The sequence below is a fragment of the Cynocephalus volans genome, chromosome 4, assembly GCF_027409185.1.
Source record: "Cynocephalus volans isolate mCynVol1 chromosome 4, mCynVol1.pri, whole genome shotgun sequence".
In the NCBI taxonomy this organism is placed as follows: Eukaryota; Metazoa; Chordata; class Mammalia; order Dermoptera; family Cynocephalidae; genus Cynocephalus; species Cynocephalus volans.
This window is the reverse complement of record NC_084463.1, coordinates 86,338,259-86,362,852: the sequence shown is the minus strand read 5'-3', so window position 1 is coordinate 86,362,852 and position 24,594 is coordinate 86,338,259. Positions and strand designations below refer to the sequence as shown.

At 35.8% G+C, this 24,594-nt stretch overlaps 1 protein-coding gene across 2 annotated transcripts in view; it reads right to left on the bottom strand.

Moving 5' to 3' along the window:
- The window catches only part of NOX4 (NADPH oxidase 4), a 158,742-nt gene extending 134,542 nt beyond the window's left edge, over nt 1-24,200 (bottom strand). For both annotated transcript variants that reach the window (XM_063094259.1, XM_063094260.1), the window contains exons 1-2: nt 24,144-24,200; nt 23,496-23,591 (exon numbers count right to left, since the gene is read on the bottom strand). In XM_063094259.1, coding sequence (XP_062950329.1) covers nt 23,496-23,591; nt 24,144-24,200 — 153 coding nt within the window. The remainder of the gene's footprint in view (nt 1-23,495; nt 23,592-24,143) is intronic.
- Nucleotides 24,201-24,594: the final 394 nt, after the last annotated feature.

The window sequence follows — 24,594 nt, the reverse complement described above, 5'->3', positions numbered from 1 at the left end:
GCCACTCACCGCCCGGTGCGGCCTCCATTTTCCCAGGTGTGGGCAGCTCCGCCCTGCTTGGCCATCACTGAGCCCTCCTACTTACTGGCCTGGTGCCAGGCTTTCCGGAGCCTGCAGACCGGCCTCCGCTCCCACTCCCTCCGTGGTTCTCTGGCGGGGCTGGTGGCGGGGGGCATCCCGGGCCAGTGTTGGGAGGGCAAGGAAGTACGGGCGGGCCAACTGTCACTCCAACATACCCTGGACTCCGGCCCCAGGTAAACTCCCTGTTACTGGGAGGCAGATACCATCTCTGTGGCCACCAGTTTGGAAAAAAGCCTAACGAATTTCTGGTTGGGAATAGTGTGGTAGGAGAGTTCCCAGGTCCACTTGAACCTGCCGGAGACCAGGCTGCAGGTGGGCGCTAGACTCGGTTTATACTGGGGGGATACAAAGGTGAACAAGACCCGAGAAAGATCTACATAGTGCTACAAAGGCACCCAGAGAGACTGGTCGTCTGTGCCCAGCAGAAACCTGGTAGACTTCCTGGGCGAGGCGGTGCCGAGCAGGGTCTTTAAGGCCCAGCTGATAGACGAGGGGTGCAGAAGACATGCCCCAGCCCAGCACAGGGCGGACAGAGTGGGGAGACGTGCGGCCAGGGAGGTGGAGACTCGACAAAAACCACACACCCGGTGGGGTCGCTACTGCACGATCTAACAGCCTGGGCCAGAGCACACGGAACAGGGAGAAGTCCTGCACAGGAAGTGAAAGCTCAACAGAGATCACACACCCTGTGGTATGTGATCCACCAGCCCAGCAGAGTACAAGCTGAGCAGAAAGGTGGCTCCCCGGAGAAGCCCAAGACCCGAGGCAACCACACACACAAGGCACTAGAGGCCAACTGAGCAGTCACGGAGGGAGCCATACCAAATTGGCAACCACAGCACCATCCTAGTTAGTCATTAGTCTCAAACCGGTGGACTGTGAAACCCCTGGCCACAATGAATAAACACCAAAAAAAAGATACCAGAAATACAAAAAATCAAGAAAGTACACCACCAAAAGTTAATAAATCTCAAACTCTAGATCCTATAGAACAAGAAGCCCTTGAAATGACTGACAAGGAATTTCGAGTGATAATTCAAAGGAAACTGAATGAGATATAAGAAAACTCAGCTAGACATCATGATGAAATGAGGAAAAGTATACAGGATCTGAAAGAGGAAATGTACAAGGAAATCAATGTCCTGAAAGAAAATGTAGCAGAACTTGCTGAACTAAAGAAGTTATTCAACGAAATAAAAAACACAATGGAGAGTTTAACCAGCAGGCTTGTCGAAGTTGAAGAGAGAACCTCTGAACTTGAAGATGGGCTGTTTGAAATAACACAAGCAGACAAAAAGAAAGAAAAAAGAATCAAGGACATTGAAGAAAATCTGAGAGAGATATCAGACAACCATAAGCGATCAAATATCCGAGTCATGGGTATTCCAGAAGGGGAGGAAAATGGAGATTCCATTGAAAACATATTCAACAAAATAGTGGCAGAAAACTTCCCAGGTATAGGAAAAATCACAGATCTTCAGATCCAGGAAGCTCAACGATCTCCAAACATATTCAACCCAAAAAGGCCTTCTCTAAGACATGTCATAGTCAAATTGGCAAAACTCAGAGACAAAGAGAGAATCTTAAAAGCTGCAAGAGAGAAGCGTCAAATCACCTATAAGGGAGCCCCAATCAGATTAACATCAGACTTTTCATCACAAACCCTAAAAGCTAGAAAGGAATGGGATGATATTTTCAAAATACTAAAAGACAAAGGTTGCCAGCCAAGAATACTCTACCCTGCAAGGCTATCCTTCCGAAATGAGGGACAAATAGTATATTTCTCACACAAACAAAAACTGCGGGAGTTCACTACCACAAGACCACCCTTACAAGAAATCCTCAAGGGAGTACTGGGTTTGGTTCCTGAAAAATAACTACCACTGCCATAAAAACCCAAGAAAAATCTAAACCCGCTAGTATAATAAAAATGGCATTCATGAAGAGAAAACAAGCTAACAAAAACACTATCTACAACCTAAGGAACCAACAAACACAGAAAACAAACAGTAAATCAGAAAGCAAGGAACAAAAGACACCTAAGACAACCAAACAACCAATAAAATGCTAGGAATAAATCAACACCTTTCAATAACAACTCTTAATGTAAAAGGCTTAAATTCCCCAATTAAAAGACACAGACTGGCTGACTGGATCAAAAAGCAGGACCCAACTATATGCTGCCTACAAGAGACCCACCTCACCCGTAAAGACTCACATAGACTAAGAGTGAAAGGATGGAAAAAGATTTACCATGCAAACAGAAAAGAAAAACGAGCTGGAGTAGCTATTCTGATATCTGACAAAATAGACTTTAAACTAAAAACCATAAAAAGAGACAATGAGAGACACAACACAATGATAAAAGGACTGATCCATCAAGAAGACATAACAATCATAAATATGTACGCACCCAATGTTGGAGCAGCCAGATTTATAAAACAAACTCTATTAGACCTAAAGAAGGAAATAGACACTAATACCATAATAGCAGGGGACCTGAACACTCCACTGTCAATATTAGACAGATCATCTAGGCAAAGAATCAGTAGAGAAACACAAGATCTAAACAAGACTCTAGACCAATTGGAATTGGCAGATATCTACAGAACATTCCACCCAACAACCTCAGAATATTCATTCTTCTCATCAGCACATGGATCATTCTCCAGGATAGATCACATATTAGGTCACAAATCAAGTCTCAATAAATTCAAAAAAATTGGAATTATCCCATGTATCTTCTCAGACCACAATGGATTAAAACTAGAAATTAATAACAAACAAAACTCTGGAAACTATACAAACACTTGGAAATTAAACAGCATTCTACTTAATGACATATGGGTCCAAGAAGAAATCAAGCAGGAAATCAAAAAGTTTATTGAAACTAATGAAAACAATGATACATCATACCAAAACCTGTGGGATACTGCAAAAGCAGTATTGAGGGGAAAATTTATTGCATTAAATGCTCACTTCAGAAGAATAGAAAGATGGCAAGTGAACAACCTAACACTTCACCTTAAAGAACTAGAAAAACAAGAACAATCCAATCCTAAAGTTAGCAGACGGAAAGAAATCATTAAGATCAGAGCAGAACTGAATGAAATTGAAAACCAAAAAACAATTCAAAAGATCAACGAATCAAAAAGTTGGTTTTTTGAAAAGATAAATAAAATTGACAAACCATTAGCATGGCTAACAAAAAAAAGAAGAGAGAAGACTCAAATAACAAAAATTAGAAATGAAAAAGGCGATATTACAACTGATTCATCTGAAATACAAGGAATCATTCGAGACTACTATAAACAACTATACGCCAACAAATTTGAAAATCTGGAGGAAATGGATAAATTTCTGGACACAAACAAGCTCCCAAAACTGAACCGTGAAGACGTAGAAAATTTGAACAGACCAATAACAATAAAGGAGATTGAAGCTGTTATCAGAAGGCTCCCAACAAAGAAAAGCCCAGGACCAGATGGATTCACAGCAGAATTTTACCAAACATTCAAAGAGGAATTGACACCGATTCTTTACAAACTATTCCAAAAGATTGAAACAGACGCAAATCTCCCAAACTCATTCTATGAAGCAAACATCATCCTGATACCAAAACCAGGTAAAGATATAACCAAAAAAGAAAACTACAGGCCAATATCTTTGATGAATATAGATGCAAAAATCCTCACTAAATTACGAGCAAACAGAATACAGCAACCCATATGTAAAATTATTCATCACGATCAAGTGGGATTCATCCCAGGGATGCAAGGTTGGTTCAACATACGCAAATCAATAAATGTGATACACCATATTAATAAACTCAAACACAAGGACCATATGATCATCTCTATAGATGCTGAAAAAGCATTTGATAAAGTTCAGCACTCATTCATGACAAAGACCCTCTATAAGTTAGGTATAGAGGGAAAGTATCTCAACATAATTAAAGCCATATATGCCAAACTCACAGCCAATATCATCCTGAATGGGGAAAAGCTGAAAGCTTTTCCTTTAAGAACAGGAACTAGACAAGGATGCCCACTCTCACCACTCCTATTCAACATAGTGTTGGAAGTACTAGCCAGAGCAATCAGAGACGAGAAGGAAATAAAGGGCATTCAGATTGGAAAAGATGAAGTCAAACTGTCCCTGTTTGCAGATGACATGATCCTATATATCGAACAGCCTAAAACCTCTACAAAAAAACTGCTGGAATTGATAAATGATTTCAGCACAGTAGCAGGATACAAAATCAACACACAAAAATCAGTAGCATTTCTTTTCTCCAATAGTGAACATGCAGAAAGAGAAATCAAGAAAGCCTGCCCATTTACAATAGCCACCAAAAAAATAAAATACTTAGGAATTGAGTTAACCAAGGAGGTGAAAAATCTCTATAATGAGAACTACAAACCACTGCTGAGAGAAATTAGAGAGGATACAAGAAGATGGAAAGATATCCCATGCTCTTGGATTGGAAGAATCAACATAGTGAAAATATCCATACTACCCAAAGTGATATACAAGTTCAATGCAATCCCCATCAAAATTCCAAAGACATTTTTCTCAGAAATGGAAAAAACTATCCAGACATTTATATGGAACAATAAAAGACCACGCATAGCCAAAGCAATGCTGAGCAAAAAAAATAAAGCTGGAGGCATAACACTACCTGACTTTAAGCTATACTACAAAGCCATAATAACCAAAACAGTATGGTACTGGCATAAAAACAGACACACTGACCAATGGAATAGAATAGAGAATCCAGAAATCAACCCACACACTTACTGTCAGCTGATCTTTGACAAAGGCACCAAGCCTATTCAGTGGCGAAGGGACTGCCTCTTCAGCAAATGGTGCTGGGACAACTGGATATCCATATGCAGGAGAATGAAACTAGATCCATACCTCTCGCCGTATACTAAAATCAACTCAAAATGGATTAAGGATTTAAATATACACCCTGAAACAATAAAACTTCTTAAAGGAAACATAGGAGAAACACTTCAGGAAATAGGACTGGGCACAGACTTCATGAATACGACCCCAAAAGCACGGGCAACCAAAGGAAAAATAAACAAATGGGATTATATCAAACTAAAAAGCTTCTGCACAGCAAAAGAAACAATTAAAAGAGTTAAAGGACAACCAACAGAGTGGGAGAAAATATTTGCAAAATATATATCTGACAAAGGATTAATATCCAGAATATATAAGGAACTCAAACAACTGTACAAGAAGAAAACAAGCAACCCAATTAAAAAATGGGCAAAAGAGCTAAGTAGGCATTTCTCTAAGGAAGATATACAAATGGCCAACAGACATATGAAAAAATGCTCAACATCACTCAGCATCCGGGAAATGCAAATCAAAACCACATTGAGATACCATCTAACCCCAGTTAGGATGGCTAAAATCCAAAAGACTCTGAACGATAAATGCTGGCGAGGCTGCGGAGAAAAAGGAACTGTCATACATTGTTGGTGGGACTGCAAAATGGTGCAGCCTCTATGGAAAATGGTATGGAGGTTCCTCAAACAATTGCAGATAGATCTACCATACGACCCAGCCATCCCACTGTTGGGAATATACCCAGAGGAATGGAAATCATCAAGTCGAAGGTATACCTGTTTACCAATGTTCATCGCAGCCCTCTTTACAATAGCCAAGAGTTGGAACCAGCCCAAATGCCCATCATCGGATGAGTGGATACGGAAATTGTGGTACATCTACACAATGGAATACTACTCAGCTATAAAAACGAATGAAATACTGCCATTTGCAACAACATGGATGGACCTTGAGAGAATTATATTAAGTGAAACAAGTCAGGCACAGAAAGAGAAATACCACATGTTCTCACTTATTGTTGGGAGCTAAAAATTAATATATAAATTCACACACACACACACACACACACACACACACAAACCGGGGGGGGGCGGGAAGAAGATATAACAACCACAATTATTTGAAGTTGATATGACAAGCAAACAGAAAGGACATTGTTAGGGGGAGGGGGGGAGGGAGAAGGGAGGGAGGTTTTGGTGATGGGGAGCAATAATCAGCCACAATGTATATCGACAAAATAAAATTTAAAAAGATAAAAATAAAAATGAAAATAAAATAAATAAATAAAATAAATAAATGGCCAAAAATGCCAAATAGAGTAGGTACTTGGTAAAGATAGACTAAATGAATGAATAGTTTGGTACAAACATTTACCTAAACTTCCTGATGCACACAGTTAAAAGTACTATACTCTTCTGACAAACTCTTCACAGAGTTTAATTGATCAATACGCAGTGAACCATGCTAGTTCGGTTGCTGGAGAAAGATAAATTAAATCAAATGTAAGAAGATATAATTGGAGTCCACCTTTTACCAATTTCTAATTCACTGCTTAGTTTTCAAAAGTTACAAATAAAAGTTTTACAATACCAGGGTCATTGTTTTGAAAAAAAAATTAAAATAATGAGGAAATGTAAATCAAATTTATTTATTTTTCCTAAAAAAGTAACATTGAGTAAGACCAAAATATCACATCTTGGACTTTCTTTATAAAAGAAATAGCATTGAGAAACACTTTTCCAAGTGTACAAGTAAATTTCTGTGAGGTTATTCAGCACAGTGTGATCTGTTATACCAAATAAATAAATAAAATTAAAATGTCCAGAAATAGAGAAATGAAAAATAAATCATGGTACACATTATGGGATACTATGTAGTCATTAAAGATAAAATGTTAGACTCATATAATAAAAAGGAAATAATAATATTCAGATATATTTTTGATATAGTCATATATATAAGCACATGTATATATGTGTATCTCTATATACAGGAATAGATACCTACACATAGACACAGATGAAATATAGACAGGTGTTTATCTCAGAGTTAGAGGGGAGTTTCTAACGTTTTCTATTGTATCATCAGTATTCAATATGCAGAAACAGGTATTTCTTATACTTTAATTTAATATATTTTAACAATTAAGTACCAAGAATGCTGTGGATAAATAAGCAATAAAAAATCACAATAAATAAAATTAAATGTATTAATATACTTTGAAAATCTAATAACATATCCCGAGCACATAACTGTAAAAACAGAGGTGGTGTTCCGCACGATGATGTTTTCACTGCAATTTCTATGTCAGTGAAATAACAGAAGCCAACTGAATATCCAAAAATATAGAAAAGTGCGTTTTTATTTATTCAGTGAAATATTAAAAGTAAACAACAAGGTTAACAATGAGGTTGTGATAATAGAAATAGATCCAATGTAATATTTATTGCTATATTTTAAAAGGAAGAAACAAAACTGATTATTCTAAATGATCACATTGCTACTTAAAAAAAGAAAAAAAAAATTCCACTTAGGAAATACACCGAAATGATAATAGTGGTTATGTATGGGTGCTGATATAAAATGACTTTTTTTTGCATTTTCCCTTATTTTCTATAAAAATATTTTTAAAATTTAATAAGTATGAATAAGAAAAACAATTTTCTTAAGAAAAGCGAGCGAGAAAATTCTTAAAATTACAATTTGGGGGAAATATTATCTTTAAATATTGATAATATGAAGCAATTTTCCATTTCTATTTTTGTGCATTTTTCACTTTTCTCCATAGCTGTGTGCATTATTTTCTTACTGGAAAATGCATAATAAACATTCAAAAATTACCTTGCAGATCTTTAGTGGCTTAGGATGGAATATTTGAGAAGAGCAATAAGCTGCTGATCCCTTTTTTCTATTCTTTTGATAAATGAAAAGATATTAATTGAAAGCACAGGATTCAATAGGATAGGACAGAATAAAATAAGATAGGAGAGGATAGGATAAAATAGGAACACGGAAGAGAGGGAGTCATATGAGTGATATTATAGCCATCCAGGAAATAAAAGGAGTTCCAGGTAATATAAGCAAGAACTATTGAGGTAATAGGAGGGCATAAGTGACAAAAGTTACTTACCCTTTAATGCTACTACTAACCAAGTAGGGCCCAAACATTACATATTATCCAACCTGTGGTTCCCTTGTGACAGGTGCCTGCCATACCATATTTCTCATGGCTTGGTTGTCATATGTGCTAGAACACCTAGCAAACAATTTCTAAGAACAAAGTATTTCAAGATATATTTAAACATTAATAAATAAACCTTACTACTGTGCCATGTACAAAACATCTATTCATACTCCATCTCACAATTTTCCTAACATTTGATTGGTATTTTGTGTTGGCACAAGCTATCTACTATACTATGCAGTTCAGAAAGTTAGGGTGAGTTGTTGCTTTGACACTTCTTGGTTTATCTATCATTTTTTAAAATCTATACTATAGCCAGCCATAAAAAAATAAAATAAAATATCTATTCTACTTTATGACTATATTTTTTATTCTATTTCCTACTATTCCCAAGTTTGATATTATATTTTTACAGCCATTTTTTACTATAACTGTTTATATGGGATTTTTTGTTTAAATTGTCAAAATTATAGATGATTCATAAGAAAGATATATAGATATTAAATCATACTTAAAATACCCACAGCAATCATCCCTTAAGTCACCCAATATACTTTAGATTTCTAACTGAAAACTAGTTACTGCAATCAAATGTCTTAATATCTTTTTAGAATTGTTCCATCTGCTGATATCACCTCCACCTTCATATTAACCTAACTAAAACCAACTGTTATAACAAGTAAATACAAAAATCCAGTATTTTGTTACGATATGAACAACTTAGTTGTACCCCATTTTAAGAAAATCTAGTAGGCAAAACCCAACAAAATACTATATAATACTTATATGATAACAATATCCTTTATGTTCATCATAATGCTATTTGAAATAGTAAGAAATTAGAGGTAATCAAAGTTTTTCTGTCTGGAAAATGGATAAATAAAAAGTGTGAGATGTAAACTACGGAATACTGTACAGCAGTTGAAAGCAAGGGACCAAAGAAACATAAAGCCACCTAGATAAGACTTTGAAAACATAATTCCAGATGGGAAAAAGTAAGAAACTGAATGAGCCTTATGGCATAATATCATTCTTGTGAATTAAAAGAAACATATATGAACACCAATAAAATGATAAACATCAAGCACATTAGAAAGGTTGCTATTGTAGGAAGAGAACGGGATTGGAGAATGGGGAATGATTAAATGAATGAATGAATAAGAAAGCTAAAAAGGGCCTTGCACAGAGCCAGGAAGACAGTGTGTTATGAACTGAGCTATATGCTTAATTAAATACCCTGTACCTAGCATCAGCAATTTTTTTTTTATCTTTTGTTTCTACAGAAAGAATTCACTGCTAAGTCTTCTAAAATGAGTACTCTTCGTGTATTCATCAGTCCATGAGTTGTTTGACGGGTTTGAAAAAGGCAAAGAAATTTGCACCTAAATTTGGAAACCACTGCCAATTTAAAAGCACTTAGCCATGAGTTTAAATATTTTTGAAATTATAATTAGAAAAATAAAAAATATACTACCATTTGCAAAATGTATTTTCAAAACATTTCAGAATTCATGCTTTGCACTAACTTAGGAGATATGTTATTGAAAAACTTTAGTCATTAGCAAACATTTACAAATAGAGCTCAACATCAAAACAATTTTAACTCCAAAGATGCTTCCTGAAAGAAATAAGTCTTAGCATTGTTATGAATTTGTCTGCTATAACTTGTCATTAGAAAGAGAGAAGTGATACTTTCTGAGGGCCTTATACTCATTTCTTCCTTACCTTACTTAATCTTCCCCTCTCCACCCCCCCCAAAAAAAATCCCATAAGACAAATATACGTTAAACTACATTAAACTAAACATAAGTTAAACTAAATTACCATTTTTACAAGTCAATATGTTTCAAAATTAAGATTTTTATGTGCTTCAATTTAATAATACAATTATCAACTTAAAATTGAAGAAACTGAAACTTTGGTGGTTTTTATAAATTACATAAAGATAAATTTATTAAGAGGTAAAGTCAAGATTTCAACTTAGATCCGTTTACACATAAAATCCATGTTCCTTACATGACATCACACCACTTCCATTGATACACCCAACTTTTCACTGGCATGACCATATTTGAGATTTGAGCTAATAGTCTCCCATGCTCAGGAAAAAATAATACAAGACACTTGGTTTTTGCAAGTATCAGAAAAATGTCATAAAGGACCTGAACAAATTAAGTTTCATATGTCTGAAATCTTTGGATGGAACAAAATGTGTTTCCTTCCTTAAGCATGACACACTCAAGATTTAAAACCAGTACAAGTCTAAGACCAGTTTTCTTTAAACAAAACAAAACTAAGGAAATATTATAGATCTATTCTGAGCCAGCAAATTGAACTCTTCCATGATTTTCAGTTGACTTATCCTTTCAGTATCTTACATCTAAAAAATAAAATGTACACACACACACACACACACACACACACACACACACACACACACACAAAAAAACCGGGGTGGGGGGGAAGAAGATATAACAACCACAATTACTTGAAGTTGATACGACAAGCAAACAGAAAGGACACTGTTGGGGGGGAGGGGGGAGGGAGAAGGGAGGGAGGTTTTGGTGATGGGGAGCAATAATCAGCTACAATGTACATCGACAAAATAAAATTTAAAAAATAAATAAATAAATAAATAAAATAAAAATAAAAATAAAAATAATAAAAAATAAAAAAATAAAATGTACAAGATCAAAATAACTGAACAGTTAGTTCAGTTATGGGTTCTACATAGTCTAAGCCAATTCCCAACCCCAGAGAAAAATTCCATGGGACATAACAAATGGAACACAGACAGACAATGCCCAACAGCCAATGCCATTTCTCAAGTAGGAGAACAGCATTCATGTTGAAGCTCTACATTCTTGTGGTTTAATATGAGTCATTTTTCCAGTTGGAATCCATTAGTACAGACCACTGATATTTGCTTGGTTTTCCTTTTCCATATTCTGAGCTACAGGAAAAAAAGGAAAAGAAAAACATACTCTCCACCTTTTGTTTGCATAACTCACACACTTTACAATTGTAGTTTGGGGCTCATGCCTTTTAAACCAAGAAAATTAAGAAAGCTCAAAGGTCCAAAGAAACTTATCAAAAGTAAGCTGGCCAAGGAAAATTAGTGAAAGGTAAAGGTACTATTATTGCCCTGTATCATCTGTGTTCTTAACAGATGACTCCTATTTTATTGCTCCACAGCTGTCTCTCCTTAGGATAATTTCACTCACATTGAAATCCAAGTTCCCATATGAGATGGGGTAACAGGGAGTTTACTCAGGATTAGATGCTAATAGGAAGGCAAATAAGGGAAAGCATATTTAGGGAAAAAGAAGTTAACAAAGAGAACCAAAAGTACAGCATGGGGGAAAAAGGAAACTTATTTGGATTGCTGCCACTCCAGATCATTCCAATGGCCCTGAGCATTCTAAGGTTACATTAAATGAGATTATTTGAAATTTGAAATCAGCTATCTGAAAATCCCATCACAGGGAAAACAAATATAGTCAGAAAATTATTAATCACAGATCGTTTCTTAAATACATGTTATTGGGGAAGTGGCCACTGACTTGTTTTTCTTTGTAAATCCTAAATATATAAGATACTTTCTCTTTGGTTATATCACTCAACTCTTTTTACCTTAAATTATATAAGACCTATGAAAGTCTTGATATTTGTCTGGAGACCTTTAACAATTTCCAAATCCATGAAAACCATTAATGTATGCAATTTTTTCCCACAGAAAAATTTAGCCATAGATGGGAGCCATTTTCAAACTCACCTTTCCAACTTCTAAAAAAGTACACAAATTCTATTTATTGAAAAACATCCATCTTTTTCTTAATCTATCTACTAATTTTTTATCCCATTGCCAGAACTGAAAAGAAACTACTCTTCACACGACACTAGCTTTTCATCACACCACTTGAGTTTGATCACATCACAAAGCTGCATTAGGATGTGATACTAAGAAGTAAGGTAGGCTTACTCCCCACCTGGGTAATTTTCTCTTACATATTAGTGTCACCATTAATTACAACATGTCACAGACTTTCAGGATCCCACTTCAATAGTCAACACCACCAATGCAAAGCATATTGGATGTTAAGGGTTGTCTGCTACTTTTTTTTGCCATGAAAACAAAACCTTCCCTCATTCCTTTCTCCAAACTTTCCTTAATGACTACCAGGGAAGCTATGTCATGGCACCATGACCAGAGTCTTAAAAGCTGGATGGAATGATAGGAGAAAGAAACAGTACATTTCAACCATCTTTCACATCTGCGATGCTTTCAATTCTTCAAAGTATTTCCTTATCTGTTAAGTCATCATCTTCAGCACAACACTCTGAGATGGGTAGGATATATCATCATGTTCTCCTGGGGTACAAAACAGTAAGATGGATTATTGTATAAGGTTATGGAGGATGAGAGTAGAGGAATGAAAACAAACAAACAAAAAAAACCCTGACATTTTTAGAGTTTCTATTAGGTAATAAACTTCATGCTAAAGGTACTTTAACCAATGGGCAAATTACATACAAATTCAGCTTCCTCTTATAAACAGAACCTATCCTGTAGAACAGGGAGGACTCTGACATAAACATATCAGGTACTTAGCAAAATGTCAAGCCCATGAAAAGATTTCATTGAAAGTTGGTTCTAGGTATTATTACTCATTTTAATTAACTTTAAGAATCACAATAATCTCATGATAGGCAATATTTCCCTTGTTTATCTGTTGAAAACTCCAAGCTTCAGTGAATATTAATAAAAAGTATTAGTTAATGTTTTTTTAATAAAATATGTTCTACTTCATCATCAAACATCTATTTATTAAGTACTCTTGTGAGCACTGTAATAATGCCATAAAGAATAAACATCTCTCTATGTGCACGGCAAATCCCTTCCATCTTTATACATCTCTGAATTCCTTTGAATAGTTATATTTATTTTTATACAAATAATCTATAATATTCCCATTTAGCACTACTCATAGTATTAATACTAAATACCACTATTAAATATTTATAGTAATAATTACCATTTGCTGAGTGCCTGTGCACCAAGTGCTGAAAATTTCACCTGCATTTTTTATATAATCCTTACAACTAACCTAAGAGTAAGGTTTAAGCTCTGTTTTATAAATGAGTTAAACTTAGGCTCAGAAAACTGATTTGCCAAAGTCATAAAAGAAGAGAAACACTTGAACCATGATTTAAATTCATATCCATATAGCTTGAAAGCCCATGATTTTGTCAGTAAAACAGTAGGATTGATTGATTTTTCTCTCCAGAATTAGCTAGACAATTTTAAAATTAATTTCATGATAAATGCAACACTTAGCATGATGAACATGAAATACTGGCCAGGAATTAGAAGATCTACCATCCACATTCAGCTTTACACTGAGTCCATCAGAAGGCATTTAACTATACTAGTTCATCTATCAAATGAGATTAATGGATTAGAACATTCTACAGTTCTACAGGCCCCTCTCCCTCCAATCCGAGTGTTGCCCAGAAGGAAGCATACACAACCACTAAGTCTACAACTACTACTACTTCTATTACTACTACTAGTGTGCAAGGTAAAATAGCTCCTCAGTATTCACTAGGTTCCTCCTCTGGGAATCAGTTCCCTGGAGTCACACCTTTGGTGCCAAGATCTAAACAATCAAGGTGAAATATTAATTCTGCTCCTCATGGGGTGTTAATTTATCTGATTTTCTTCTTTGGGGGCATAGAGGCAATAAAAGGGTATGGAAGAGCAATGTTCAAAATAATATTAGGGTGGGGCTGAGACTAAAGTTCTATAAACAATTGAGCAGGAACCTCACAACATCTGTCTAAATGGGCCTGGGAAGGGCTCTTGTGTAATGTCATTCTGGAATGCTAGTGCTCAGCTGGGTTTCTACAATTAAGGAGAATAAAACTACAGTAATCTCAGATTAATTCCTCAAAACTCATGTTTAGCTTCTGGAGAAAGACTGAGAAAGTTGTTAGTTGCAGGCTAAATTCTGTCCTCCTAAAATTCATATATTGAAATCCTAAGTTGCAGTAGGTCAGAATGTGACTGTTTTTGGAGACAGAGTCTTTAAAGAGATAATTAAGGTTAAATGAGGTCATTGGTGTGGGCGCTAATCCAATATGACTGGTGTCCTTAGAAGAAGAGATTAGGACACCAATATATGCAGAGGGAAGGCCATGTGAAGACACTGCTAGAAGAGATCCATCTATAAACCAAGAACAAAGGTCCTCAGAAAAAAACAACCCTGCTGACACTTTGATCTTGTACTTCTAGCATCTAGAACTGTGAGAAAGCGAATATCTTTTGTTTAAGCCTTCCAGTCTGTGGTACTTTGTTATGGCAGCCCTAGCAAACCAATATAGGAGGTATCAGATATACAAGTCTGCCTCAGATTAAAGAATAATCTGCATACTATTTCCTTACCTTTACTTCTGACCAAGTACTTATCAGTAGATACAAAAACACATGACCAAAAAAACACTAAGAAACAGTCTTAGAGTCACTGTGGTGGGATGCAGAAGAATAGAAGTCCAGGTTCTAACACTACCTGTCCCAGAACCTCATCTAGTAAAGCAGAGTGATTGACAGCATGGTCTTAGTGCCAGGCAAGTGTGGGCTTAAACTGGCCTTTTCTACTTGTTAGCTGTGTTACCTGGGGAAAGCGACTTGATCACTCAGAATCTCATTTTCTCAATTCTTTATAAAGTGGTAATTCCTACCTTCCAGTGTTGTTATAAGCATCTAATTAAATATAAGGATTAAATGAGATTATAAAAGTAAAGAGCTACAAAGTGTGTCTGGAACTTCATATGTGATTAATAAACGGTAACAGATGTTATTAATTTGAACCATATGAAATGGCTGATATTTTATCATTTTAAACTACCAAAATGGCAGTTCCACATGGTTCAACTTAATATTAATATTGCATAGAGGAAGAAGAGCACAATGGTTCAGAATACAAGTTTTGTCAACAAATGAATGAATGAAGAAAATGTGGCACACAGTCACACATTCTTAATAGGAATACTTTCTAAAACATGTGTCCTTAGACAATTTTGTCACTGTGTGAATATCACACGGTGTACTTACCCAAACCTAGATGGTATAGCCTACTGCACAGCTAGGCTATATGGTATAGAATTGTAATGTTATGGGACCACTATCATACAAGCAATCCACTGCTGACCAAAATGTTATGTGGCACATGGCAAATACACAATGGAATATCATTCAGCCTTTAAAAAGAAGGAAATTTTGCAACAACATGGATGAACCTGGAAGATATCATATTATGTGAAATAAGACCAAAACAGAAAGACAAACACCACATGATCTCACTTATGAGTGGAATCTAAAAATGGTGAATTCATGGAAGTAGAGAGTAGGATGGTGGTTACCAGGGGCTGGGAGTGAGTGTGTGGGTTTGGGGAGATACTGGTCAAAGAATACAAATTTTCAGTTAGATAGAAGGAGTAAGTTCAAGAGATATATTACAAAACATGGTGACCATATTTAGTAACCATATATTGTATTCCTGAAAATTGCTGAGAGTAGATTTTAAGTGCTCTTACCCCCAAAATTGATGTGTGTGAAGTAATGCATATGTTAATTACCTCAATTTAACCACTCCATAATATATACATATTTCAAAACATCATGCTGTACATGATAAAAGTATAAATTTATTTTTGTCAAAAAAAAACAATAATAAAAGAATGCAAATTCTGGAACCAGGACCTTTGGGCTAGAGTCCTGCTTCTGTCACTGACTAGCAAGATTTAGAACCTCTGTAATTCATTTCTCAGCTGCAAAACAAAAAACTGAAAACCTCTACTCTATAGGATGGATGAGAAGATGAAATAAATTAACAAACGCAAAGCTCTTAAACTAATGACTCGTATTTAGCCAGTCCTCACTGAATGTAATCTACTATTGATATTATTATTATTATTCACAACAAAATGAAAGAAGTGGATTTTAAAAACTGAGAATCAGTCCAAATTCTAATCTAATGCTGTTTGAGATGGTATTGATAAACGAGAATTATGCAGTGGGCATTTAGCTATATAAAATTAAGAGGTTAAATATTGAGCTCTAGAATTCTTATAAATACTGTGAAATTTGAAATAATGTAAATAAAAATAAGTCTCATAATTCCTTGACAATTTACTTGATACAATTCTAGAACAACTATAATACTGAAAATATATTTTATCTTCAAGATAAATCAACAATTTTCCTTAACTTCTTAAATTGCTAAACATTTCAAAATATTGGTTCATATAAAATGAAAAGCTAGTAGTCCATACTAACTAGTGGTCCATATGTTTATACTACAGGCTAATACTGGACTGAGAGGATGAACAGACCAAATAGTGATCAGGTCACTAATTCAGTGGATGATAGTGAGCAAATCACTTCAATCTCATTTTTCTACTTTGGAAAATGAGAAAGAAATCTAAGTAAAGATATAAATGCTCTCTTCCAAGTCTAAAAGTCTATGAATTGATATCCATTATAAACAGATGAAGAATATAATGTGATTTTTTTTTCTCTCTTCCAGAGCTTTATTTTATTTCTTGGGATGAATACCCAGAAGTGGGATTGCTGGTTATATGGTATTTTTATTCTTTTTTATTATTATTATTCTATTTACTTATTTATTTATTTATTTTTGCATTCTATTTCTTTTTTTTTTTTGCATTCTATTTTTTTTTATTTTACTTCTCAAGACACATTGTACATGAGACATGATACATTCATCATGCCCCTTTACCCATTCATCTCCACCCCCTCCCATCCTCCCCCCACCCAACATCATATCTGTTCTCTTGACTTAAATAGTTCAAGGAATTTTCGTAGTTATTCTGTCTTCTTACCCCCACCATATATTTGTTTGTGTGTTTATTTATTTATTAATTTTTATCTCCCAGAAATAAGTGAGAACATGTGGTATTTCTCTTTCTATGCCCGACTTGTTTCACTTAATATAATTTTCTCTAAGTCCATCCATGTTGTTGCAATGGTAGTATTTCATTCTTTTTTATAGCAAAGTTGTATTCCATTGTGTAGATGCGCCACAATTTCCTTATCCACTAATCAGATGATGGGCATTTGGGCTGATTCCAGCTCTTGGCTATTGTATATAGAGCTGCAATAAACATTTGAGTACAGGTATCCCTTTGGCATGATTTGACCAACAGACACATGAAAAAATGCTCAATATCACTCAACATCCGGGAAATGCAAATCAAAACCACACTGAGATACCATCTCACTCCAGTTAGGAGAGCTAACAGCCGAAAGACTGAGAATAAGTGCTGGAGAGGTTGCGGAGAAAAAGGAAATCCCATCCACTGTTGGTGGGGCTGCAAAATGGTGCAGCCTTTATGGAAAATGATATGGAGTTTCCGCAAACAATTACAGATAGATCTGCCACATGACCCAGCTATTCCACTGCTGGGAATATATCCAGAAGAATGGAAATCATTATAATGTGATTTTATCAAAGCAATATAACCCATTTCACCTGTCAGTAAAAAGGAAGAAATCTTTTTTTCAAATAGCAGAATAAAATAAAAACAACAAAGAAAACAGTTAACTAAAAATATCCCCTGAATTGAAACTACCATGCATTCTTGGGCAATTCTATAATTCCAGTGACTTCTATATTCTGTGGAATAAAAGGAAAGACTTCATGAGCAAGCCTCTTCTAAAATCGACAGAAAGCATATTTTACTTCTCAAAAGAGTCAAAGCTGCCCAGGCCAGCTATGAAATCAACACTGACTTAAAATCCTAGGTTCATTTGTCCAGGGACTCCAATCTTCAACTTTAAGAAATTCACATGACATCAGATTTCTCTCTCTGTGAACTGTTATGGTATAACTCTCAGGACTTAACCCTTGAGGACGCCCTAGAGGGTAAATTAGTTAATGTTTCTAAAGGATAATGATTAACCAAAGAAAGATCTTCACTGTGGCTCATTACATAGTTAAGAAGAATCTGAACACTCACAACTTTCTTCCAAATAACATAGGTACATCAATAAGTTGTTTTTTTAATCCAAAACAAAAAAGAAACAAACACTTCATGACCAAGCAGCAGATCTAAAACAATATTTGTGACAAAAAACGAAAATATAAATAAATTCCCATCATGGCACCATAAGAATAACTAGGTTGAAATTGAGTAGTCCACACACAAATGTTAATTTGGAGGGAAAAAAAGATAAAAACGAAGACATATTGAATCTCGTAGTTAAAATGTTAATATCAGTTAAATGATATCACCTAATTATTAAAATGTCAAAAATACATCTCAAAAATAGGTGAACATAAATAAGAGGGCTTCTATATTTGTATTTTGAGTTAAATTGCCCCATTTCAAAAAATTAGAAAACAAAATTTCTCAGGATTGCTCACAACACATTAGTGCTTTCTAATAAAGTACTAACAACTACATTTTCCATTCCTTGAAAATAAATAAATACAATCAGACTTCAACTTAAGCAATCAATGGAGTTCTTTATTTAAAAGTCTGTTACGGGAGGCGGTTATTGTTTTGTTGGCTGGTTTGTTTGCTTGCTTTGGCTGCCCTAAAAAGACTTTTCTTCCTCTTAGTTAATTTTAAGATTCCAAAACACACAGCATGTCATAATTAAACATCTCCTAGGAAGTGCACAGTCTGATTAGCACATTAACTCAGTCACAAACCAGCTGTGACCATGTAGTCTCCCAGTCTGGATCAGACCAGTCTGGGAAAGAATAATCACGATGAAAACTCCTAATATATATCAATCCCCACATTATTTTATCTTCAGCACTTAAGATCGTATTTTCCCTGTCAATTCTTATGTACATTTTAATCTTTCATTTTGGTCTGAGAATAATCACTTAGAAATAAAAATGGCCACTCCAATTCTGAGAATTAAATACTTCTTTTTCATTCTTAAAGGGCCCCCTTCCAGAAAACTTAGAAGATGAGCCAGAAGTCAAAGAGATGTTTATAATTCTGTGCCAATAATTAGAGCCATCAACTTCCTATCCAATATCAATGCCTGTTTTGTAGAGGAGGAGCAAGAGGACTACCCATATCCTGGTGTCTTTTTTACTGAGCTAGTTGGTTGGCTACTTGCTTGCTTTAAAGCAAAATAATAAGTGCATTTGGCCCAAAGATAGTAATGTCTTCCCTCGTGGTCTAACTTGTAATGTCCAAAATGGTAGCTACTAGCCACACATGGCTATTGAGTATGTAAATTGTGTCTATGGTTACCAAAGTACTGAATTTTTAGGTTTATTAATTTTATTAATTTGAATAATCACAATTTGTGGTAATGGACATGCTTCCAGTATGGATCTGGACTTCACATCTTGGGCATAAGGGGTGACAATCAGCTTTGTATCTCATGAATATTCATAACCAATAAAAAAATCACTTGCTATAATAACACCAAGGTCAAGGGTTTTTAAAAATAAATAAATAAATAAATTTAAATATTAAAGCAGAAACTCGTTTATTATTGGAAACTTTTTACGCATGTTTGAAACAACTTGCATATGTGAACCTACTTTTTCACCTGTACTCACTCACATGTGGGAGCTAAGAGAGAAAGAAGGAAGGAACGAAAGACCACAGTAGTGCATTGGACTTGCAGAGGGAGAGAGCATTCCTTGGGCTACAAAGTGGAGTGGGGGGGAAAGGCAGAGGGAGCAGGAGGTTGTGGATAATTGGGTGGGGGACATGGGGTACAAATGCAATTTGTGGTAATGGGTATACAGCAAATATGAATCTGGACCCCACATCATGGGCATGAGGGGTGACAATCAGTTTTGTATCGCATGAATATTCATAACCAATAAAAAAAATTTAAAATAAGAAGCAGTGATAGCGAAAATAGTAAAAAAAAATAAATTATAAAATCTAAATACAGGTCAGGTATTTCTGATAAAAATTCAGTGATTTGTAGTGTGCATGAGTATAAAATACATACTGCTTCTCAAAAAATGTATAGGAAAAATGAATGATCTCTTTTTTAACATTGACTACATGTTGAAATGATAATACTTTAGATACATTGAAATAAATATATTTTTAAAATTAATGTCATAGCATTTTCCTTTTTTAATGTGCTACTGTAAAACTTTAAATTACATATATTACTTGCATATATTTCTATTGCACAGCATTGATAAAGAGCAATACTGACCTGAGATGAGGCAGTTTAGAAAAGCTATGTAGTATGAGGGAATAGCAGAGAAGCCAGATAGGACTGCACTCAAATCTGAGCTCTGACACTGACAATCAAAAAGCACCTGAACAAGTCGTATAGCTTCCTCAGCCTCACATGTAAAATGAGGAAAACAGTTTCCTAGCTTAAGCAAAATATTTGCAAAGTGCCTGGAATATCTTAGGAATAAATAAACAGTTGAATAAATAGTTGTTTTTTAATAGAAAGCAGAGATTTCAGGCAATTACTAAGAATTAACTGCTTTTCAAACGTCTATGTCTTCCTGCAAATGGGTTACATTGCAAAGACCCTTCCTGCCCTTTGTATTACTTTGTCATTACCTTACATTTTGCAGACGAATAACAGCAACCTTTATACTCAGTGCTATTATCAAAGTGCTCAGCAAATGGAAGTACTGCTTCCATTTGTGTTTTAAAGTGGTACAATCAAATAGATTTCCAGAATACCATTATGGTTTTTATGAACAAAAAATTCACCTCAAAGAGACTTATAATATCAGGATATTTATGTCCTCTTCAGGATTTCTGCATTTCTATCATGATGGGACTGAGTGTTTGTGAAGTTCTAAGGAGCACTGCTGTAAGACATCAAGTTAATAATATACGGTTTTTAATGATGTAAAACATGGGAACTCTGCAATACTTATTTTAAATTAATTCTCACTTTATACTATATTTCTTTGCAATTTGAAAAGTGCCTGTAAATTCTTATTCTGTGAAAAATGCCACAACTATCATATTAGAAAAGATAAGCCAAATCAAATAAAATTATATACTCCTTCATAAAGCAAATCATGAAACTATATGTAGATGGAATTCATTTTTCACTAAAAAGTAATATGCAAGCTGAAAATACCTATTCCAATATAATTTAGATAAATTAATGACTAAAACATTCATAATGGGAAAGTAAAAAGTTTGGAAGTCACATTTCATCTTTCAGCATTTTGCCAAGAAGACCATTCTTTTCCTTAATGACTCGTGGTAAAATGCTGAATCCTGACTAGATGGCTTAAATATCAACTCACTATGATTACTCTTATGCTTCCATGAAAACCAGTTTATAATGACTCTTGCAGTCTTCAGTCTGCTTCTTCTTGCCCCTTTTGCTACTAGTCTTCCATTTGGTCTTCTTATCATTGTTTTCTTCATTCATTTGATTAATGCTTATTGAGCCCCTACTATGTTTCAGCAGCTCTTGAAACTCACTAGCCTGCCACATTATTCAAACTAAAGCACTGAAGTGGAAAGGAAGTAGAGAAAAGGATCATACATTTAAATATTTTTAAAATTGTTGTGTTATATACGTGTGTGGATGGGTGGTTGTAAAACCTTCACCACATCTGACTTGTCGCCAAAATAAATATGAAGATTAGTTGCATAGTATCCAAGTTCATAAAAATTATCTTTTTGGTTTCCAACAAAATTAACTTTTTAAATGTCATTACTTTAGCTTACACTATGTCACAGAATTAAAGTCCAAAGCTCAGTAACTGCTTTCCAAGTTACTGCCGTAAGTTTCCAATTCTTAGATTTTATGTTAACACAAATATTTCCTGATTAAAAGCAAATTCTACCATTGTAACATTAAAGAGCTTTCTCCAAGTTGTTCATCAAGTTACGTAATAGGTCAGTTAAAGCTCCCACTGAAAAACCTCCTGTTCATTAATTCATACCTAAGGGGAAATTTCTAGTAAACAAAATAAAAATGATAGGCCAGCAGACCTCATATGTTTATTACAGAAAACTTTTCTTAACTTGATTATTGCATTCTAATTATTTACTTGCTTGTTTTCCGATTAGATAATAAGCAACTTGAAGGTGAAGTCTTACTCTCTATGTGCCTATTTGAAAAGTACAGGGTTCATCATGGTTTCTGAATGATTGATGGAAGATTCAATGGATGAAAGAAAGAAATGTTGACATTTAAGAGTTACCAAGAGTTTAGTCTTTGAGACTATTTTTCTCAACCCATTAACTAAAAATATAGGTGTTAAAATTTAAAAATATAAATTGTATGACCAATAGATAGATTATGAAAGATAGTACTTTGTTGTATAAAATAAAATATCAATGAATTCAGGTGCAATTTATTGCAGGTTTATTATGTGCCAATCACTACTCTAGGTACTAAGTTTAAGGAAAAATAAGGTGTGCATATGTAAACCATGAAAGAGAGGTCTGGTTCCACTGAATTCATCTGAACCAATCATAATTTTAAATAGTTGTTATTTAAAAAACATGAAAAACAAAGCAAAACAATGTATCTTCTCCTTTGGAATTTTTCTTCCACACTAAGAAGGAATGACAAAATCTGCTTTCTCAGGTGCCCTAAAATTTTGCAATGTTTTATACTTTTTGCTTGTTGATTAGAAAATGCAGTCTCCTTAGAAAATGCAGTCTCCCTATACAAAGTAATATGTCCTCAGTGACACTGTCTTTTGTTAAGGGTAGGAGGATGGAAAGAAAGAAGGAGTTCAGAAACATCACAGAATAGAGAAAAGAAAAATATCAACATGAAATAAATCAGAGCAGTTTTGCCCAGTATCATATTAGACTAGAACACTAAAACCATAATCAGCCACCAACTTCAGGCAAGCTGCTAAGAACTGCCCACAAATGAATAACCACATTAAGCAAACATTTTGTGAGAGTTATCAGTAAAATGAAACAGTGCAGAAATCCTCTGAATAAGCTCATGAGCAGGTTAAAAGCCTTGATAAGTGAAAGCTAAAGGCCTGTCATCGGTTGGTCCTCCTGGTGAAGCAGATCCTTCAGGGCACCTGGCAGCTGGCAATAAGTAGCAAGTTTTCTCAGACATTAATGGCAGACTCATTTGATTCATGTTAGCAGACATTACTTTTGGTTCTTAAAAGAATCTTTTGATTTTTTTTTTTTCAACCTAGACAAGCATAAATGATAAATCAAGAAAACTTGGCCACTTTAGAGAACTAATGTTTCTAAAGTGAACCACACGTGTTCCTTTGATGAATGGCAGAACTGACCAAGCCTTACAGCAACATCCGTTTGCATTAAGCCCATTCCACCAGCCAGCATCATTGGCCACCAGGTAGGTCTCCCAGGTTCCACTTACCCCCAACATCTGGTGGAGGTAATGATACTCTGGCCCTTGGTTATACAGCAGGAAGGTTTTCCAGAAAAGCAGGGCATTCAGGGAGAGCCAGATGAGCTAAATCAATCAGGCAAAGGGAGAGAGAAAACAAAAATTAAAAACGAATGTTACCTGATGAGTGAAAACCACAAGTACATTCCCTGGACACAGTACTTTCAATGGAACCTCAATTAGTAACTGCAGAAAGCATTCTCAATTAACCAGCAAACTGAAAATCCCTCAGAGGAAAGCAGATCTGACCTTGTACTGAATGAGACTAACAAATTAGTGACATCGCCATGTCCCAAATAGAAGCATATAGGAGAAGAGTAAAGGGGGCCGAAATCTTTAAAGGGTTAAGAAAAAGCTGTGTTCACTGAAAGCGACCTCTTTTCCCCTCTTTCATATCCTCTCTCCCATCACTGTGTCGGAAAGTTCCCATGCATTTGGAGGAAGGGTGGGGGGATCGTTATCTCCAAGTTTCAATAGCGTTAAGCTTTGTTACTTGAGAATGTTCGAATTAGAGACAAAACTTCCACTTCCAGCTTCCCACCCGCGTACGCTCAGAGAATGAATCAAAAATGCTGCAGGAGAGACAAGACGCAAGGAGAGCCTAGCCCGCCGTCCTACCAGGCAGAGGTGTTTAACCCCTTCGTTGGCCAGCCAGCTCCTCCAGGACACAGACATGTCGCCGGCCCCGCCGCGCTGCGCTCTACGCGGCGGCCGGCCGGGCCGCGCTTACAGTGGTGCGGCCTGCGGGGGAGTGGAGGGTGGGGACCGAGGGTCAAAGACTGAGTGGAAGCCCGAGGCCCGGCGCCAAGCCAGCCCGCGCGGGCTCTGCGCCCCGGCTCCGACCCGTGCCGGGTCTGCTCTGCGCACTCAGCGGCCCGCGGCCCGAGCTGCACCAGTCTGCAGCGCCGGCGCCGGCCCCTTTGTCTGGGGACGAGCCTGTTGCGGTGGCCGCTGCGGGTCAGGATGTCCCGGGTGGGAACTCGGAGGCGTCTCCTGCAGCCTCTAGCCCGGCCTGCCCAGCTCCGAAATACCGACAAGGATGTGGATGGAGAAAGATACTCACGCTGAA